At 39.6% G+C, this 22757-nt stretch overlaps 1 protein-coding gene across 2 annotated transcripts in view; it reads right to left on the bottom strand.

Annotated features, from left to right (window-relative positions):
• Nucleotides 1–14728: 14728 nt before the first annotated feature.
• NUDCD1 (NudC domain containing 1) overlaps nt 14729–22757 on the bottom strand; it is a 37396-nt gene continuing 29367 nt past the window's right edge. For both annotated transcript variants that reach the window (XM_056484256.1, XM_056484257.1), the window contains one exon: nt 14729–22601. In XM_056484256.1, the coding sequence (XP_056340231.1) occupies nt 22309–22601 (293 nt within the window). In that variant the 3' untranslated portion in view covers nt 14729–22308. The remainder of the gene's footprint in view (nt 22602–22757) is intronic.

Genomic DNA, 22757 nt, shown 5'->3' with positions numbered 1-22757 from the left:
AGTGAAGGTGACTTGTGCAGCTGAGAAAGGTCAGGTGCATCTGTAACACACTTTGGTTCAAATTATCTCATGATCTCCCCCAGTTCAGAGCAAAGGATCTATCAAAGAATCTCCAATGTGATGTAAAAGGGTTTATGATGCTCCTGTGGAAATGGATGACACAAATTATAAAGAAATCACCAGCATCCCTTCCAAAACAATTATCCAGCAAAATGGACTGAAGGACTGATTCTGCTCAGGAGCTGCTGCAGTGGCTCCCCAGCTACACAGTGAAGGCTTGGATCAGTCACTTTGGAAGTTGACTATTTTGTTTGTTTTTTATAAAAAAGCTATTAAAAATTAAATAAATAAATACATAAATCACACTCACACACCCCCAGGATCTGAGCACTGTTACCCTGGAAAAAAACCTTATTTCAAGAATGTGAAAAGATAAATTGTTCTTTCAACAGGGCTGCTTTTGTTTATAAATTTCTCTGCTTTGTGTGTTTCTTTTGTTGCAAAAGCTGTTTCTTTTGCTACAAATTGTAGTGAAATTTGAAAATTATCTTTCTATATTTTATATCTTCTTCAGACAGAATTGTTTCTTTGCTCTTTTGTTCTCTTCAGTAAGAGTTTGTTTTCTCATGATTCTTTCAATACTGCTGGGATACAGCGATAAAACAAATGCCAGTGAATTGGCTCAGTCAAAGTGATTTGGACTCCTGAATTCATTAATTTGGGAGCTGAATCTTGGAAATTTGAATTTTAACAAACTATATAAGAGCAATTGGTTTAGAGGGAATTTCTTCTTCACCTACCCAGAGGAATTCCAGTTTCATTCTGTCACTTCATGTGGTTTATATATTTGTTTACTATAAATATTGTGAAATTGCTTAGAGAAATGTACTATTGATAAATGTAGAACAATTTTTGTTCAAAAGAAGCATTTTGTGCTTCTTGGATGCATGCTGCTGTGGGGATTAATTTGTAATGGATTTTTGTTGCTACTCTAATAAAGTGTTGAGCAAGATAATTATACTGCAATTTAAATTCTTTAACAACCACTTGAATACATGCCTTTTGTCTTGCTGTCCTTGGAAATGGACAGAAAATGTAACAACATTCTTTTTCATCTGTAGGGGAATGAGATCCCAAAAAATTCAGTCTTTTTTCCTGGAGGAAGAGCAGTGTGCCAGTAGTCTAGCAGTAGTTACAGTGATTAAATGGGAGGGGATTCATATGAATCTTTGTCTCTGTTACAAGGATTATTTATGTTTTTTATGCTGGACAGCATTAAACAAAATAAACAAATAATAAAGGAGGAAACCCCCACATCCTTGGAGTAGGGGCAGAGACAAGAAGCCACTTTGTTCTTTGGTCACTACAACCAGCATAGCTGGTTCCTGTGCTCCATGGGTACTGCTTGGTTTTCTGGTGATGTCAGCCCTTGTGCTTGAGCCCAGCTCAAGAGGAAGACTGGAATTACTTGTCTGCTCTGATTTTCTTCAAGGTAATGCACAGGAAACTTATATATCCTGAGGATCAGGATATACAGAAAGGCTGAACTCACTAGAGCCAGACTAAAGCCCCATTCATGCCTCTCATTTCTTAGGTAAAGGCTCTACCATTAGTCATAAAGACAGAGGGATCAGTCTCCAGTCAGGTCTTGCTGACTTTGGTGAATCCCAGGCAGTAGGGTTCTATTTCTTTCCATTTGTACCCAGCTCACATTGTCTGCATGGGGCTGGATAACCCCACACATGGCAGGGTGTGGGGCTGACCTAGGGCAGCTCTGGGGACATGAGGCACTGTGGATCTTGTGAACACACTGACCACGAGGCAGCAAATGCCACCTGCAGCGAAGATGGGCAGGAGCCTGCTGGGCTGTACCAGAGAGAGCAGTCAGCAGGCCAGGGAAGTGATCCTTCCCCCTGCTCAGCCCTGGTGAAAAATCTAGGATGCTGTGCTGGGGGCTCTCAGTACCTGAGAGACATGGACAGGCTGGCAGGAGTCCAGTGCAGGTCCACAGAGGTGAGGAAGGGACTGCAGCATCTCACATAGGAGAGGCTGAGAGAGTTGGGATTTTCCATCCTGGAGAAGAGCAGGTTCAGGGAATCTTACCAGCATGTATAAATCCCTGACAGAGAGAAGCTCCAAGGCTCTTTTCAGTGATGCAGAGCAACAGGGCAAGAGGCACTGGGCACAAATTGATATACAGCAAATTTTACTTAAACATTAGGAAAACTCACTTTTATTGTGAGTGTAGTGAAACACTGGAGTAGTTATCCCAGAGATGTTATCAAGTCAAGTTTAAGTTCCTCCCTACAAACTTCACTCTTTCAGTTTTCACTAACAGCTCTAGATTGTATCAACTGTTTATTTTCTACCACTAAGATGAACTATTTGTTTGGTGAATATGCATAATTGTACTATTCTTCCTGCATTTCTCTCTTACTGCAAGCGAGTTAATTTTTCTGTTTGCTTTGAGAGGTTCTATGAAGTTTGTAATACGTGTGCTCTTATTGATGCACCAGGGCAGCACTGACAAACACCTATTACTCCTCCCAGATGGGTCATTCCTCTTCCATCAGAACTGCTCAAGTCTCTTCAGGCTTATGCTGGCATTTGGAGTCACTCTCAGCACTTGATTTCAGTGGGGAAAAATTAAGGGAAAGCCAAGTTGCATCTGAGATGTTGCTCATGTTGCTGGGAGAGCTGTATCCTGAGTGAATGGTATTCCATCAGAGAGGTATTTCTGCCCTGCACACATTTTGGATACAAACAGGCAGAAGAGAAAAGGTCTTGGTCTGCCAAGGCCAAAGCATGGGACAAAAAAACAAAATACAAGAAACCATGGAAAATTATAACAATCTAATATGATAAACTTCTTTGTAGAGGAGATAAATATTCCTTCTCATTGTTAACAACCATTTATATCCTATAGCTTAGACATATACAAATACAGAATAATGAAAATAGGATGATATCACCTGAAATCTTCACTTAACTCTTAGCTTCTAATAAAATAAAGCACAGAAAACATCTAGTGTCTAAAATAAGTGTCACCCATGCAACAAGTACAATTTTTGAGATGAGCTCCATCTGTGATGGGCATACCTTGAGCTTATATTAGTTTCAGAATGTAGTTATGCAACTCTGCTGCCAGCTCCACAGCAGAAAGAGGTCCTGTAACAATCCCTGTTGATCCCAAATGGGTTTTTCTTTCAAGTTCTAGTCAATAACTCTATGAAAGAAAACAAACAATAACACAAAGCAACTCCCAGTGTCTGGGGAAAGTAGAGGCAGCAAATTGGGATAACAGAATTGTCTCATATGCCACTGATTTGTATCTGAAATACGGTAAACCACTTTTAGGAGGTAATTATGGGAAGATACAGGGTATCTGAAAAGGCAGGCTATATTATGTTCAGGCAGACCTTGTCATTCAGGAGAACAATGAGCAGAAATTACAAAGGGTTAATAAGTTATTTAGCACATCAGACGCACATTTAGGAAGTAAATAGGAGATGACAGCTCTGACTGGGAGAAGTTCTTAAAAAATTGACTCTTTATAATGTAAACATGAAATTTTAAAATGTTGTATCCTACCCTGTTTATGCAGAACAATTAAATTGTTTAATTTTGCAGAGCAAGGTTGTGAGAGGACACAGTGGATGTGTGGGAGAGGCAGATGGCCATGTCTATTGCAGTGAGAACAGGTTAGCCTGATTTTTTAGAGATCATGTCTAGTAACAAGTTGCACATCAAAGAAACTTCACAAGCTGTTGCTGTTACTCCAAAATAGTGTGTGACAAGATGCTTGAAAGGGACTGTTGTGTCTGGTGTACTAGAAAACATAAGGGACCACGGACTGAGCTTGCATAACAAGGCTGCATTTTTCTAAATTATAAAATCTAGTTTCTTTTCCCCAGTCCTATGACATTCTGGACTGTCAGGCTGAAGTTCAATAGGCTACTTCTATCATGACTTCTTAAAAGAAATATTTTGGTGCTAAGGAATACTATTCTGCAGGTGATAATTGCCTGCAGTGAACAGCAGGGAAGGAAGCAGCAGCTCAGACTGGGCACTGTCCTGCTGCCACCAGAACTGACGAGCTGTTGTTCAGACCCTGGAGCACCTCTAGTCCCCAGCAAAGTGACATTTTCACAGGCAGATAGCCTGGCCTGGCAATATTCCAAATAAGCACTTTGGGTGTTGCCACCCTCTTGGTGAGGGTAAAGGAATTTATATGAAGCAGACACAGACATGTGGTACCTGCTGGGTCTGGAGCTGGCAAGCAGATGGTGGTCTAGTCTGAGTGTTAGCACAGGCACAGCCACTCTACCTCATTGGAACTAAATGGCTTCACCATCCTTTATTTATGACTCCTCCAAAGGTTTCCACCCAGTCTCCGTAACAAAGTTAAACTTAGAGCAGTTGTTTTGTTCTCTGCCAGCAGTTTCATCCTTCACTTCCAGATATGAAACTGACTTGTGCACTGGAAAGAGTGTCTCCTGCCTGGAATGATAGGATAGGAGACAAAAGATACTACTTCTCCCTAAAAGCATTATTCTTCTATTGTAAACAAGAATAAGAAAATAAACTTTACTATAATATGGAATTATGTCTTTCACAGAAAAAGTGTTTTATAGTGTTTGCAGATTGTGTTGTTTTTCACCAGAAGTTATTAAAATACAATAGAAAAGATTATTACAATGCAAAGAAAGATCAACTGGACATGGTTAAAAAATGGTATGGAAGAGTTAAATACCATCTAATTACAGCACTAAATAATTACAGTTTTGTAAGTGCCTGTCTCAAAGATTCTGACTATGTGTTGAAGTGCTATTAAAATTCTCTCTACCACCACATTCATCAAACACAAATACACTCTTGGTGACCTCTGTGTGCTTAAAAGCTTTGCAGAACACCACTGGCTAATTAATTAGAAATTTAGTTTTAAATAAGAAGACACAGTAATGGATTTTCTTTTCCCATGTAATGAGAGCTGTCTAAAGTCCAATTTTTCTGATTATGGTTTCAGCAAAATAGCTGGATTTCAGAAATCTGATCTCTAAGACTGTGCCAGAAGCAGCAAGTCTACATGAGCATATTAAATACACAGTGGGGAATAAAAGGCTGCATCAAAAAATACCTCAGATGGAAACACATTCTTTTAATTCTTTCTACTTCAATACTCAAAAGATATTCTTTGAAGGGATATCCTTCAGTAAACTCAAGTGAACACCGTGGATATATAGGATAGCTGCCATCAACAAAGCAGCTGAATGCAAATTTGGAATGTATATCTCATCAGGCTAACAACTAAAACCTGTGTTTGTTAACAGTGGCTGAAACCCACATACATTGACATCAGTAAGAGAAAGGAAAAACAGGTAATCTCTGAGCTCTGCAGCAGGGATTCAATCTCCAGACTTCTGGGGGAAGATATTTTTCTCTCTAGCCTATTCAGAAGGATTTATATTTTATTTTTCCCCCAAAGGATATTATCTCATGCATCCTTTCCCTTTTGCTCTAGGCCATTAATTATCCCTAATTGTGCTGTTCATCCTGCAAATCTCATTTGATGGTTTTTGGCTGGGAGGAAGTAAAAGTTTGATTTCTGTCTTCAGTTGGTTTCCTTTGCTCCCTAAGACAAAATATTGAAATTCTTGGGACACATTAAAATTAGCACAAGTGCCCACAATCCAATCCTTTCTGCTCTCTAGAACATCTGCTTTCTGGAGCTCCTGTTTTAAGAGACTGACTTTGTACAAGGCACAGGAGCATGTCTCTGGTAAATCCTGTGCCTCAGTTTCATGGAAGATGCTCCCCTCTTAATTCTGGCATCAGTGAGGACATCACAGGGAATTATCCTGCAGTCAGTGCTCCCCACCATAATGGTTGTAAGAATCAGTGAGTCTTTATGGGGATGCCCATGCAAAAATGTCTTTGAGCATTTATTTCCATGAGTGCCACTCATGTTTTGTAACCTGGTTGTCACAGTTTCTGGGGAGCTCATGGTCACAACACAGGCAGAGAGAGCTGAGACTGTGCCCATGAGGCACTGACATTTTTCCTGATGCCAGATGAGGCAGATGTGTTGGAACACAAATTCTTCTTGCAGTCAAAATTTCCAATCTTCTTAATGTCTTGAGATTGAAAATTTCTCCAATAGATAATTTCTCCTAGTTTGTTTATTCATTTTCAGATCTATAGATAATTTCTTTATGTCCTGGGTTCTATTTAACTTATTTTTTTCAGTTGTTTGTGTTGCTGCTCCCCAGTAATGTGTTTGGAATAGGCTAATGTGTGAATTGCAAAATGTGGGGCTGAGCAGCAGGTTCTTTGCATTACCAGGGACTGTGTCTTTATGAGGTTTGAGCAATTAAAGTTTGTAAAGTTCATTTGGCAAAGGATTAATAGAAGTAATGCTCAGATCCACCTGCTAATTTTTCCCAGGTAACTCTGTAAAAGAAAAACAAGTTCTGAGGGAAAAAGGGGAAATTTTCCCTTTCATTAAATTATAAACCACTCTAAAGTTTGAATTGGTGTGTTACTGTGGTGCCTTTTACAGAATGACTAAGGGGCTCAAAACCTTATTTTTGTGATTCACATGAATCATTCCTTATCAGCATGACTAGGAGTTGTACCAAACTAATCCATCATTGCTCCAGTCTTCAGAATATAATTTTTCATAGTCCCTCATTTGAGGAAATTAATTGAAAATTAATTACAATTAATTGAAAATTACTGTAGTGTTTTACTGATCAGGAATGGAAAGATAAGGCAAAAAAACATTCTGCTTTTTCATCTGTTACCATCAGTCCCATCAATAAATAGGAATAGATAAAAAATTGGTTTGGTATTTTTTTCAAGTTGGTTGAAATACAGAATATTGATTACTTATTCATAGAGTAATTATTCTGACTGTTGATCCAGCTGGTAATAAAAATTAAAGAAAGCAGTGAAAGCTTGTGTAGCACAGAATTTGCCTTTCAGGATGAGTAGTTTCAGAATCGTGGTGCTGGACCAAAGAAAACCACAAGATTGCATTACACTGTATCTCCTTTAATAATGCCACATGAAATTGGAGGATAAAGCTTGGTACAAAATATTTTTTAATCTGAATTCTGTATCAAGAACATGGTTCAGAACTTGCAAATTGAGGAGATAAATATGTGAACCAGAGACAAAACTACCAGATAATATTAAAGATACCAGAGTCCATCACAACATGCAGCACTTCCAGCTCCTTTTCCCTCCCTTCAGCTGCCACTGCTTCTTGAATAAATCAGCATGAGGACTGATCAAGGAACATCCTTGATTTTACATAGGTTAATTATTTTCAAAGAAAATATTTGCTAAGTTTCCTGCAAACATAATCTTTCTGTATTAAAACTAAACTATTCCTAACTGGATGAGTAATCAAAGCTGTAAAATGTTTATATTTGAGTGGCTAATCAGAGCTGCCTCATTGCTTAGAGCTAGACACGCTTTCATGTCAAGCTGAATAATTTAAATGGAATATTTTCCAGTGCAAAACGAGATACTCAAGGCCTAATTTGCAAAATATTTTAGTATTAGCAGCTTGAATCCTCTGTGAAGCTGGAGAGGAAGAACTAAAGAGCCCTGTAAGTATCTAGGCTTTGAATTAGGATTTGTTTTCTGCCAGTGGAAGTTCAGCTTTTCAAAGTAATCAAAGTTGGGGGCAGTTGTCTCTTAAAGAGTGTCTGTTTCAGAGATTCCATCTGTTTCAGCTGGGAAAGATTAAAAATAAATCCACACAATTAGGTGCACCTTCTCCAGTCACAGTAAATATTAGAGCAATGGAGGACTTGGTAATTTTTGTCACCAGAGTCTGCAAGTCTTGTGGGAGTGCTCTTCAATTCCAAGCACCTCAGGCACCAAACAGGGTCAGCAGGCAGGATGGGTGTGCATGGGGAGGGCACCTTCAAACAGCTCAGTGCATCATCCAAGACCTGTAGGAGAAAGCACACAGCATCCAGAGATGAAGTGACAGAAAGGATATATGAGCATGGGAGGACAAAACCCAACAAACCATCAGCAGGCATGTGGGTCAGGACCTGAAAAGGCAGAAGTTAAATTAATTTCAAACCCAGATAATCAGCTAGACTTTTAGCCATGATGATTTGCAGTGTAACTTGCAATGTCTTCCTGTCATCACTGCTGAAAGGAGCTTGAACAAACCCACTCACTTTCTCTCTAAGAAAATAAAGGCAATCCATCTAAGTGAGCAGAGAGCACTCGGGAGCTGCAGCTCCTCTTCACTACCTTTAGCCAGGTGCTAACTGAAGCAGAGGCACTCTTCTTTTCCAGTCCTAATCTCATCTGAAGGTCCCCTTGCATTTCAGATGTGCCAGCACAGATGAAGGGGACAGAATCCCATCAGTGTGATGGTGCCCAGGTAAGTGGTTCCCCTCCCTGTGCTCAGGGTCACAGAGCACTGCAGCTCCCTGTCCGGCACATTCGCTCCCAGCGTTCCCAACATGTTTTTGTGCCAACATTGAGCAGTGCATTTCATGCTGGGAGGTCCAACTCCTGGGCAAGACTGGGCCTGGGGATATCTTATCAGGTGTTAAGTTTCTCACATTTCCACAGACAGCCTGATTTCCACTGACAGCCTATGGCCAATCTTCACCATCATCCTGTTTAACCCTCCTCCAGCAGTCTGGTGTCCTTTCCATCCTCCTGCACTCTCATGCTGCCTCTGCAATTCAGACAGACTCCAGACTGGACACAGATTACACCTGTGTGTATTTAAGTGTTGAGTTAATGATATGCACACTCTTTGGAACAAATTGTTCCACATTTATTAAGAGAGAAGTCAATCCTGTTTCGTAGAAATTTTTTTGAGGGACTTCCTGGCACTGGTGCAGAAGAAAAGTAGCTCTGACTAAAGATGTCAGAGCTTTGCCTCAGCTGTGGCTTTGCTGGGGTTTCTTTCCTCTTTTCAGTATCTTATTTTGGTAAAATTTACAAAAAAACATACTTTGAAGTGTTCTTCATGTTGCTGTTGAACTGGGTGGGAATCAATCAATGTAGAAAACCAACCAACCAACCAACCAACCAACCAAAAAAAAAAAAAAAGAATTTTTCATTTAGAAATTAAATTTTTCATTTAAGAATGTATGTTTTTAAATTTAGTGAGAGCTGAGCATTCTTTACACTTTATGAAAAAATATATATCTTCCAAAAATTCAATGAATAACAATTGTAAATGGCACTGGAATGCCATGGCATATCAAAGGATCAAAGATTTCTCTCATAGGGAGAAAACAAATCAATTTCCTTTTGTGGATAAAAAGATGAAGAAAAGAGAGAGGATAAAGCAGGCTGACAAGATCCATCTTTTTTGATGCAGTGAAAACAAACCCCTGTCAACTAGAGCCTCTCCAAGTGTCACAGAAAGAAGGGTAATAGGTTTATTCCTACAGAGGTGATACTTCTAGGACATAAAAGATCTCTTTTTTGTGCTTCTTCTCAGGTTCAGACTGGTGTTTTTTCCCTTCTCCCCTAAAGTCATTCTAGTAGCCCACTGCAGGTACAAACCTCCTCAGGCAGACAAAAAATCCATCTCTCATGGGCTGGCTTGCTGCCCCTAAAGGCACATGAAAAACACAAAAAATATGTCTCAGTTTTTACTGTCTTCAGTATTTGTTCTGTTCTAGGAGAGAAAATAAAAATTCTCTCCTACCAGAGAATTATCCCTTAAAATGAATGCACACCTGGTGGTCTCTGAGTGAGGGTCTCAGAGGGCAGGGCAGAGCTGGGAGGAATTTCTCTGGCTCCACAGCAAACAGCAGCAGGGACAGGTCAGAATCCATGCAGGGAGAACAACAGACTGAAAATGAGAATTTCCAGAATAACTGCATTTTCAGATTTCAAATAAAACACTAAAAACCCCCAAAGGGTCTAAATGTGCTGTTTAACTCCTCTCACAACAAAGCTTTGCTGTGAGCTTCCAGGGCTTTCTAGGAGAATACCACCATCTCTTTTCAGGTGAGGAGCAATCATAAAGAAACACCTAAATCCCATCAGCAGAAACAGGTGGGATGAAAGTTCTCCACTCATAGCATAAATTTTAGCACAACTTCATTTTTGGTGGAGTTGGGTATTCTCCACAAGAGCAACTGCTTCACTAAGAAAGGTTTAATACTTTAAATCAAAGACCTTTTTTAATGTAATTTATTGAGAAAGCAAAAAGTTTTATCTCTCTTGCTTTTGTCAAACAGCCCTTCCCCTCTCATATACAGCTGCAGGGATGAACTCCAGAGCTCATCTGTGGACAGTGCTGACCTACAGCCAGTTCCTCAGTGCTCCTTTTCATCCTAGAAAGGCAGAGTGTGTCTGTGAGTCTGAATCCTCCCCAGGAAGGAGAAACTCTGGCAGCTGCAAAGTGCTGTAATCTGGGATATGACCCTGTGCTGGGTGTGTCTGAGCCAGTTTATGCCAGGGAAAAGGCAACCCCTGCATCCACCTCTGCAGCTGACTCACAGCACTTTCTCACTGCTCATCTCACTCAATGCCAGAGCAGACTGAAAAAATAAAGATTTAGCATTTTCCTTTGGGATCACTTTTTAACCCTGCATCAATAGCATTTGAGCCCAAGGGAAAATCCAGCAGAATACAATTTACCATGAGAGCTGCGACCAAACAGGTGCCACCTGAGCCACCCCTGCCAGCAGGGAAAACCTGTCATGGTTTCACATACCTGTGTTTAAAACCTTAAAATGAGGAGAAACAAACAAGCTCTGCCAAGCAAGACACCAATTTCATTTTTATCAACAACCACCATAAATACATGGCTCTACATAAATAGGAATCACTAAGTCCTCTAGTCAAGGCAGCCAGTTGGAAAGCAGTGTGAAGATATAATTCATTCTAGGTATTGATCCTCAATAACTAAATAATAAACTAAATAATTTCTATTTGTATATAGAGCTAGGTGTATGGAGTACTTTACAAATACATGGATACATGAACTTGCCAATATTTACTTTCTGGCATGCAAATGAAAGCCAGCCAAAATCCCTAGCAGCAAAAACAAGTGAGATCCAAATGGAGAATATGAATTGAACCAAGTAATTGATGATTTATGTCATATCTTTACAAACAAGTGCTTTCTACCCATATTGAATCTTGACCTATGTTTTCATACTCTTAACCTGAAGATTTCTAATGGATTTTGAGATTTTAGTTCGTTGAGGAGATTATTGGGTTCATAAGTTCCTGGGATTCAGTGCCAACAAAGCAGCCAAAAAAATTAACCTGTCTAGTAATATCACAGGCAGAAAAATCAAAGTTGAAGCAACAAAGAACTTGTTTCAGTATTTCTACTCCCACTCAAATTTTTACCAACTGACCAAAGGACCTTGAATTTTTAGGGCATCACATTTTGTGGTTTTTTTTCCTTTAAATTACTGCAGTCACTGTTTGATGATTTACAATACATAGCTAACTGCCAGGTGAAGCCAGACACATTCTTATATTGATAACACATATTTTACCAAGCAGCTGGAATGGTAAAAAAAGCAATTTAAAGCAAGTAAACAAACAAACAAACAAGCAAATGCCAAAAAAACAAAACAAGAAAAACATAAGATGGTGTCTGAACAGGAAGATCACAGAGTATGTCTTTACAAATAGGACAACTCAGAAGTTGATGTAAAAGAATACAGGTAGAAAGGGAAATCAGAATGGATATGCACAGTTATTTCATCTAAAGGTAAATGCATCCCCTCTCCTCTCCCCAAGAGAAAAAAAAAATTAAAATGCCAGGTGATGTACATATATAAAAAAAATGCTTGTGAAGATAAGTTATTGACAGTCACATCAGCAATGGGTTTGAGCAATGTGTTGAGACTAGAGCACATTGTTCTCATTCACCACTTAGACATATTGGAGCTGGCAGAGATGCTCAGCAAGCCACTCTCCATCATTGACCAGCAACCCTGATCAGTCCAGGGCATCTCAGTTGACTAGAGGTCAGCAAGTGTGACAGCCAGGGACAGAACGGGTGGGAAAGAGGATCCCAGGCCTGTCAGCCTGAGCTCAGTGCCAGAGAAAGTCATGGAGCAGATCATCATGGCACAGCAGAACAACCAGGGCACAACCAGAGCAGCAGCACACTCAGCCAGTGTGGGTTTGTGAGAGGCAGGTCCCTCTTGGCTAACCTGATCTCCTGCTTGGTGGATGAGGGAAAAGCTGTGGATTTTGTCTGCCTGGACTTTAGAAAACCCTTGGATGCCCATTCCAATAGCACTTCCCTGGAAAAGCTGGCTGCTCATGGCTTGGACTTCTTCAGGTTACTGGAGACATTGAAAGCTGCTGGTTGTCAGTTCACTAATATCTGATTACATCTCCTTACAAGTTTAGCAATATCACTCTCCTTCTTACATGAATATGATGTGATTTTTAATATTCCTTCAGAGTAAATCTACACAAGCACTATTACTGTTTACCATGTCTGCTCCTTTCCAAGGAAAGCACAACATTAAGAAGTCCCACTCATGTGGCTTAGGGCATATATGCCTTGCAAAGTCTCAGCCTAAGTGCAGAGAACCCATTACTGAGCAGCTTTTCTGGGCTGTTGTTCTGCTGTGGAGAATTTACCTTGTGCAGTTTCCAGTGCATGTCCTTCCTGGTAAGTGTTTGGTGTTCTGACAAAGACATAGAGGAAAGTAAGGAATCTTGCATACAAACTTTTGTCTTTTTTTATGAAGGTGGAAAGCCTGTATTTTGACTAAAAGTGATTGGTGTCTCTTAAGGATTCTTTTAATTACTCTGATTCAGTAATTAAAGAAGTTAATATTGATTTTAACACAATATTTTAATATTTTAGCACAATTTTTTTTATATTTTTAGAGGCTAAGACAAAAAAAACTGTAAAGAGTAGGTTTGTACATTAATGAATACAATACAGGTACTATACATAAATGTACAGTAGCTACAGAACAGCACAATATATAAAAATAAACAAGCTCATTTTAATCTTACTTGTATTTCAGTCTTAGCAGAAGCCCCAACCTTTTTTCTAAGTTCTTTTTATGGGGATCTCCTCTGAATTTTCAAGCTGGATACTGACTGAGTGTTTTGTCTTTCAAATGTTTGTTTATTGATTCATCTGGTTTCTTAAAGCACCAGCATGAGAACATCTGAACCCCAGCAGGCTCATATATATCAAAGCTTAGAGTTATTAATTTCCCTAAGTAGTAGAGCCATTTTTAACCCACTGCCATATGGCTCCCTTCTCTCCTCATCTTCTGTGCATATTTGCATGCATATAAACACATATGATACTCAATTTATTTAAAATACACCCTTGTCTTCCTCTGAATAATTTTCTCAGTTGGCAGTAATCATATACCCTGTTTCCACTCAATTTTAATGGGAAAAAAAATAAAACAGCTTAAAAGACAATGTGCCTTCCTTGGCCTGGCTTTTGAAGAATTTCCCTGAATCTGTGCTCTGTGCTGTCATCACAGGAAGTCTAACCCCACCACAGCTAAAGGCACAAAAGTTTCCACCATTAAAATAGAGAAGGAGGTGAAAGCTGGCTCAAAAGGATCATTAAAGCAACACAGCTTAGCCATGGCTCAAAAACTGCACTGTCTCTCACAGAAACCCTTGGGACCAGACCTGCTCATACCCATCATGCTACCTTTAAACTCATCTTACAACTCTCCAAACCCATTCCCAACACCTTTCTCTTCCCTCCCCTGCCCCTGGAGACATGTTTAGAGTTTACCTGTGCACAGAGATGGGGAAATCCTCCAGCAATCCCCAGAGGGCAATCAGCAGTGCCCTCTGGGCTGCTCAAGCACACACCCATTGCCTGGGTGTGCCTGGGATGCACAGACCCATTGCCTGAAGCCCAGCAGGGCTCTGTTTTGCCACTGTCCTGGTTTTGGCTGGAATAGAGTTAATTTTCTTCCTAGTTGTTTGTATTGTGGTTTGGATTTAGGAAGAGAATCATTTTAATAACACATTGATGTTTTAGTTGCTGATGAGCAGTCCTGACTGACTTTTCGGCTTCTCACCCTTCCCTGACCTTAACGAGGCTGGGGTGCACAAAAAGCTGGGAGGGGACACAACTGGGAGAGCTGACCCCAAATAGCCAAAAGAATATTTCATATCATATGGTGTCATGATCAGCATATAAATCAGGGGGAAAACTGCCAGATGACCACTGCTCAGGAACTGGTTGAGCATGAGTGGTGAGCAAGTCCATTTTGCATCTCTTGATCTGTAGAACAACAAAACAACATACTGTTGCTGTTGTTAAAATTGTTTTCTCTTCAGTTTCTGTATTAATAACCCATTTTAATCTTAACCCACAAATTATATTTCTTTTCCCCTAATTCTCTCCCCCATCCCACTGGCAGTGGGGAGTGAGGGAGTGGCTGTGTGGAGTTCAGCTCCCTGCTCTGTTAAGCCACGACAGCCACAACCACACAAGACAAGCCTTGGTTGTAACTCCCAGCACAAGACAGTTTCCTCTGACTGAATGGCAGAGACACCAAGAGCTGGGCACAACCTGGCAGGTTATAAGGACAGCTGGAGCTGTGCCATTTGGCATTTGCTGGGTACAAAGCCAGCAGCCTGAAGCTGGAGGGCTCAGGGCTGCAGACAGCACAGCACTGGCTGCCTGTTTGCTCAGGACAAAGCACAAGGAATTGTGAACCCCAAAGCAGCTGCTTAAGGGAAATGAGAGATGGACAAATTGAGCTTTGGCCTGACCACTTTATTACATTTTTTATATCTCACATCCAACTACACACATTTCAGAGGAATGTGCTGGACATCAGAGGTACAAACACATTATTATTTTAATTCACACAGAATCTCTGCAGAGCTGTAAAGCAGGAGGGGGTGGGTTCTGCAGGATGCTTCTTCCTAGGCTATAATCTTGCTTTGGAACAATGAGTGGTGCTAAACTCAGGAAGTATCCAGAAGTGGTGGGATTTATTCCTCTGCACTCCCTTTGCATTGGTAGGCTGCTTTTAAAGCACCATGAAGTTCTCCCTAGTCCTCTCTGGCCCTGTGCACTTTGACCATTGCCAGCACTCAGGAGGCAAAGCTCCACTTTCTTTATCAGAATCACTTAAGATTTCAAAGTGTCCTAGTTCTTAATAGGTTTCAAGTAATTTAGTTTGTATAATGGAGGCAGAATAACCAACTGAAGACTAAATGAGAAGTGCTAATTATCTCCAGTTCTGAATTAATGTTCTCACATGTTTGCTTACAATTCTGTGAATAATTACACCAGAAAATGTGAGTTGTGGGAATTCATTAATTGTAAGCATTAATCAACTTGTAGTCAAAACCGTGTAACTGATTTGTCATGGTATAAATCACATTAGATATAGAAATATATCTTCAAGAATCTACTGTGTGCTCTTTCCTTCCACAGCAGATACTGCAGTCAGTCAGCAAGGTAACTTAGTTCTGTTATCAAAGAAAACAGACAGTGGAAAATAATTTGAGATGGCAGATAACTGAGTAAGAGCAGGAAAGTGTGTGGATATCAGGTGGACTCACATAGTGAAGTGTGCTCACAGCTCCCTGTTTGGGCACCTGAACCTTCCAGTATGTTGAATTATATGGGCCTCAGAGAGTGCAGCCATGCAAACACACACAGTGAACCTGTTAAAATAACCTGACTTCACTTCTCCCCACTTCCTAAGGGAACAGCTGGCAGTCTAACCAAGTTGCACACTAATTTGTTCCTGAAACACAACTGAATCAGTGACAGATATCCTGCTGTCCCCACGGCATTAGGAGACATGAGGTTTAAACTTTGAGGATATTGCATCTTTCTTTAAAGCACAGGAAAACATTTCTAAGAGCAGAAAGAAAAACATTGGTGTACTTCCTAGAAAAAAAAGTGAAACAATAAAACAGTACGAGTTTTAGTATTTTGGAGGTTTTTTGTGTGTTTCTTTGGGTTCATTTGGGGTTTTTTTTTGTTTGTGGGGTTTTTGTCTTCTTTTTTTGTTCATTTGTTTTATGTGAAAAGGCAGATTTTATTAGATGTCACACTGGATACAAAGAGGCTCATAACTGTGTTGCTAACAGCAGCCAATTCTTATAGCTTATAGCTATTAAATATATATTATGTAACTATAATTATATATAGTTATAATTACATATATAGCTATTTCTATAGTTAATGTAACTATTAACTGTCTATCATAGGACCATTAACTGAATTTTTCAGGCAGCAGCAACCACCTGGAGCTACACCAGCTAAGAAACAGGACAAAAGGAGTGACTCCAATCACACCAGCATCCAGGCAGTTCTACTGGTGACTTACCCTGGCCACATGCAAAGAAAATTACAACAGAGGAGGTCTTGGTAACAAACAAGTTCTCTTTCTAATTGATACAGCTGCTTTGAGTAGAGTGTTGTATATATCCCTAGATTTTAAAAGGGAGCTTTTATGTGTATGTTTTATCTTGCCTAAGCAAGCTTATTGTCCTGTGAAGAGAGGCAGTGTTCAGTCCAGAGAAGAGAAGGCTCCAGGAAGACCTTGGAACACCTTCCAGTACCTAGAGGAAGCCAAGGAGACTTGGAGAGGCACTTTGGCCAAGGACATTCAGTGACTAGGACAAGGGATAAGGATATTAAACTGAAAGAGGCAGGCTTAGATTAGATATTAAGAAGAAATTCTTTACTGTGAGGATGGTGAGGCACTGGAACAGATTGCCCAGGGAAGCTGTGGCTGCCCCATCCCTGGAATTGCTCAAAACAGGTTGGATAGAGCTCTGAGCAGCCTGGTCAAGTGAAAGGTGCCCCTGCTCATGGCAGGAGTGTTGTAACTAGATGATCCTTAAGGTCCTTTCTAACCCAAACCATTTTGTGATTCTATAATGATTCTGCACAGATTCTCACGTTTTTACTCTTTTTAGAATCTGAAACTGCAACTCATGAAAATGTCTTCAAAGCATCCATTTTTATTTCTGCTCAGATGGTCACCAGCCCTTGATCAAATCAAGAGCCTGAGTTCCTGGTCTCCTTATGACTGGGTGTATCCACCTTGTACCTCATGCCTGTATTTTAGATACCACATAAGCAAGCATAATTCAGTTATTCTGAAATTCCCGTAAACTGCTCAACCTTAAATTGCCATAAGGTCCTCTACATTTATTAGAAAGGACACATGCAACAGAGAGAATGAGTAACTTCAAAGAGAAGGGTCATTAAAGCCCAATCAGCTGCAATTTCAGTGCTGAAAGTGACTGAATTAGTATTCAGTGGGTCTTATTTATTTTCCCTCTAAACATCATTTGTTCTGATAAAAACAAATGATTATCACTTCTGCACCAATTCTGCCAGCTTGGGGCATCTACTCAATACTTGGCCTCTGAGCTGTTTAAGTTTGGGTAAAATGAAATACTGAGATATCTCATATTTAATCCTCAGCAGAAGAAACCACCACAGGATTCACAACTGATGTTTTCACATCAAGCAGTTATCATGACATTACAACACTAGTATGGCATCATGAACGTGTTAATAAAGAATCCAAGCTTTGCTGTCAGTAAAGTTAAAAGATTCTGCTCTCCAAAAGCCACCCCACCCTCCCCAGTACCTTAAGGCAGTATGAATTCATACAGGTGTGTGCATATACAAATGAAAATTCAAATATATATACACAGTCAAGTCCTGCACATTCAGAATATAACCAATACATTAAGAAATTTATTACTGGAATACACTAGAAAGTGTATATTCATCACAGCATAATGAAAGTCATGTTCTAAAATGATTAATTTTTTATTTGCTTTCCTGTGTTTTTTTCCTGAGAATTCCTTGCAACTGACATTAGATTGCAAAAATGCATTATAATGGTTTATAGGGGATATTTTGCATAGAGCATTAGATTGGTAAAGACTATGTCAAGTATTTTCCAGGTCTGCATCTGAAACTGTTAATTAGATCTATTTTAATCCATATCCAGCTACCACTTCATGACAAAGATCTTTGTGTAAAAAAAGTTTCTCAGAAGAACCTTAAACCTTTTATAAAGGAAATACCATTACTCCAGCAAACACTTCTCCAAGAAAAAGGGACTTTATCTTGAGTTTGAAATTATTGCAATAGTATTGACAAAAAGGTTTGCTTGATGCTTGTCTCTTCTATGCCAAAGATGTCAAGTAATCTTTAGACCTTGCTGAGTTTTATCCATAGCACAAATAAACTTGTATTGCATAGGGAGCAGGGGAAACAAATCCAATCAGATTTCCAGAAATGTGTTAAAAATGGCACGTACGACTGACAGCACAAAATTTTAAACCAAAATTTTTATTACATGGCTAATATGTGATTGACTGCAGGCTTCAAGTTCATCTAATCTGCATAATGAGAATAGAAAACATAAATTTACAGGAGGCAAGGAAATGAAAAAAGTTTTAGCGGCTCATTATTGAAACAAAGCACAAAAAATTGAAATAAAATATAAGCTTTAACCTTATTTGTTACTCTCATAGGATCTGTTGTTTCATTAATGAAGAGCCACTTTTTGGCAAAGGACATTCACACAGACAAAATCCTCTTTTCCTGCAAAAAAGCACCCCTGTTGAGGTAGGGGGAGAGGAAGGAAGGACAGATCTCTCTCTTGCCTTTAGAAGGGCTTGTCCAGTTCATTTGGGCTTTGCACACAAAGCCACAGGATCAGAGGCACAGTGTGCACTTTAACACAAGAACACAGCTGGATATTTATCAACCTCCTCCAGTAACTACCTCTGTAAGTTTGTGTTGGCAGAAATGGAACATTAGCAAGGGGATTTCAGAGATAGACAAGGAGTGCAATAGTGCATGTCATGGCAACAGCACTGGCCCTGCAGTACAGACACCTGCTAGAACTTTGTCCTAGCAGAAAACACTTTAACACAAGTTTTATTTTAAGGAATTTCTTATTTCTATTTTTCTCTTTTATTTCAGTAGCATAGGAAGGCTATACATTTGAAATTAATATAAATCCTTTGAAATAATCTTAAAATTTTAACATTTTTCCGATTTATTTACACTTGTAGAAGAATACATTATGCATTCCAAACATGCAGTCAGGGAAAGCACTGAAAAATAATACTAAAATCAAATAATGCAGTAACAGCCAAGTAAGCCAGTAATAGTCAAATATTTCCTCAGAAATTCTGTAAACAGATTGTGATTGGGATCTCTCAGGAAGAACTGTCTGAAAAAGTAAGATTTCAAGAACCAAAATCCTAGAAAAATTGAGGCATGGTTGTCAGAAAACCATCTTTTAAATATCCATATTTTATACCTTGTATAAGCCTATGAGGATATGCTGAACAAATGAGCCTTAAGAATAAATGAATACAGAAATGGAAATACTCATAGGGAGTGTCTCCTAGTGGCTTGCAGCCATTTAATTATTATAGAACATTTGGAAAGGAACCTTAAAGGTCATCTAGCTCCAACCCCACTGCCATGGGCAGGGACACCTTGCACTAAATCAAGTTGCTCAAAGCCTCATCCAGTCTGGTGCTGAATTTCAAGGGATAGGACATCCACAACTTCTCTGGGCAGCTTTGTCCTGTGCCTCACCACTCATACAGTAAATAATTTCATCCAGTATCTAATCTAAACATCCTCTCTTTCAGTTTAAAGCCATTATCCCTTGTCCTACCACTACATGTCCTTGCCCAAAACTCCTCTCCAACACTCTTGCAGGCCCCCTTTATGTACTAGGAGCCTGCTCCAAGGTCTCCCAAAGACTTCTTTCCCAGGCTGAACAACCCCCACGTCTCACAGCCAAGGTGCCCCAGCCCTCTGATGATCCTCATGTCCCTCCTCTGGGCTTGCTCCAACTGGCCCATGTCTCTGTTATGCTGGAGTCCTCAGAGCTGGATGCACTTCTCCAGGTGGCTCTCACCAGAGCAGAGCAGAGGGGCAGAATCACCTCTCTGGCCACGTATTTGACACGATGCAGCCCAGGAAATGTTTGGGTTTCTGGGCTGCAAGTGCACATTGCTGGTCCATGTCCATCCTCTCATCCACGAGCACCCCCAAGTCCTTTTTTCCAGGGCTGCTCTCAATCCATTCTCTGTCCAGCCTGCTTTTGTGCCTGGGATTGCCCTGCCTCAGGTGCACAGTAGCTTGCTGTGCAACAGCACTCCAAGTTCCTCAAGGTAAAAAACAATTTAAATAATATCATTGACTCTCACAGAAGCAAAATAAGAGAGACACTACTTGATACATTGTTCCTGGGAACCATGATTACAGACAGATGAATAACATGGAAAAGGGATGAAGCTTTTCCCTCTGTTATTTCAGATTTCAGTTTCAGATGCAAACAAGACCTCTCTTGAAACAGACACACATTTGGAATGTGAGCTCTAGCCATTGCATATTGTAATACCTTTGAAGAGGTAACCATTTTGCTTTGTTTCCTCTGTTGCAGGAGACAGCAGAGCATGTTCCAGACATGTAACTCACAACAAGAAGAATTTGACAAAGAACAGCTGAATTTCTCATTTATATTGAAGCTGCCTGCAGTAGACCAGAGGTGACAAAAACATATTGACTGTGACTCCTTTACTCTTTCATTGCTCCATTTCCCAAAAACTACATTCTTAAATCTGTGTCTCCAAAGATTAAACCCCAGGTTACTTAGTAATATTCATATACATCTAAAAGCACGTATAGGACCTCTGCAGGAATTCTACCACCTTGTTTGACATTGGGCAACAAATAAAATTTAGATGCAGAACAGTCATGTTATGGTAATACATTCCCTGAGCTTTTCCAAAAAGCATTTTCAAGACAGTTTTAAAAGGACAGAATGAAAAGAGGTTTACAAATCCAGTCTGTTTTAACTTACCCAAGTAAAAGCAAAGAAAAGCTTTTCAATATTGGATTTACAATATAATCCTGCTGTGAGGAGAAGGAAAATCAAGTCCCTGGAAAAGCTTCTGCATTTGGAGGATTTTTGCAAGCCACAACTGCTTGCCTCCCTCTTGCTATTTAATCAGTTCACTGGTACAAATCTGGAGAATTTACAGGAGAGTCAAAACAATCACAACTAAAGAAACACTGTTCTCTGAATTCTTACAGAGTTCTGAAATAATATTGGTAGGGGTATGCAAACTAAAAGGCTGCCTGTATTTGTATCTCTCAGTACTTTGATGACAGCAGCTTTCTTGCCAGTACACAACATATTAGGCATTTTGCTATGGATTTGTAAGCCAACCATGAAAAAAGCCCAACCCAGGGTGGAGTTGTCACAACTGACTCTTTGGTTTCAATGTATTGACAATGCAATTTAAAATAAGAAACAAATCTTCAGATACAACTCAATTAACCACACCAGTTTGTTAAACCAAAGCATCCTCATTGGCCTGAGCACTCTTACATTGCACATATACCACGTTTTGACTTAGGCATCACAGACAGAACAGTTAAGTGACAGAGCAGCATTTGCAGTGGCACCTGAGGCAGAACCTCTGAGTGTCCCATTCCAGGTTACAATACTGGTGCTTTCTCTGTCAGCCGCTGTCTCATTGTAAATGAGTCACTTGAAATCAAGTACAAAGTCAAGTGAAAATGGTGCAACTGAGCATGACAAGACCTTAAGTAACAGCACTCTATGTGTAACTGCCAGCTATATATTGACCCTTATTTTCTTCTGGAAAAAGCTACTAAAGAGTATTCTAGAAATGTGAACTGATTTTACTGCAAGTATAAATAAGTCCCAAACCAATAATTTACAATATGCATAAACAGTAAAATTGCTCCACTTAATTTCCTGTATAAGAAATATAATACCCCATTCATTTCACTCACATTTCACTCAAAACTACTGAATGTCAAAATATCAAATCAGTTTTTTGGTCAACAGTATTTGAACTGGAGATTTGTTTTCTTTATGATACAGTTACTTTCCACATTGTAACTCTTTCTGTGACTACTTTTTTCATAGGTTAACAGTGAAAACAGTAGTGAATTCTCAAAACTCAGAAATATAGCAAATAAAGTCACTTGGAAAAAGCAATGCATAAATCTATTCATCTATGCAATAGCAGCATCTGACAATTACTTTGACAGAGATGTTAATTCAGAAGACATTTTCTCATAGCTCTGAAAAACTTACTTCCATGGCAGGAAAGTAAAAAAATTCACTTTCTTAAAGAAAAAATCCAATGAAGAAATTTGATTCCCTTGTAAAACATCCCCTTTTTGATTTTCAACAAATTGTACTGAACCTGTCAGATTGTCTACCTATTCACTTCTATAACAAATTGTTAACACAAACTACAGCAGAGCACACTGAATAATTAATTTCCAGAGTTCACCTTTATTAAAAACAAGGTTTTTGTTGTGAGAACAAATAATCTCTCACTAGTAGCTTGAAAGCCTAAGATAGGATCATTGGCTTCCAGGGTTGCTACCAGCTGCTTAGCAACCTGTCCTACTTGTCTTCCTTCCTTCCTGTTGTACAGAACTGTGGCCAGAGGAGTCGGCTGGCGATAGATGAAAACGCGTCGCAGGCACTCGCAAAGAGCAGCGTAGGAGTAATCTGGAGCACAAGCCATGAACTTCTTGTCTTGCTTTGATGCTTGGACATAACCTGTATAGCCCAAAACCAAATAGAAGGGATAAGTAATACACGAGTTTTAACAGAACTTTAAGTGACAGATAAAAAAACAAGCTTAACTTAAAAAATAATATGCAATTTGTAACCTAAACAAAAAAACCGCAAAACAAACAGCAACAACAACCAACA

Source organism: Oenanthe melanoleuca, chromosome 2 (assembly GCF_029582105.1).
Source record: "Oenanthe melanoleuca isolate GR-GAL-2019-014 chromosome 2, OMel1.0, whole genome shotgun sequence".
In the NCBI taxonomy this organism is placed as follows: Eukaryota; Metazoa; Chordata; class Aves; order Passeriformes; family Muscicapidae; genus Oenanthe; species Oenanthe melanoleuca.
This window is presented reverse-complemented; position numbering and strand designations above follow the sequence as displayed.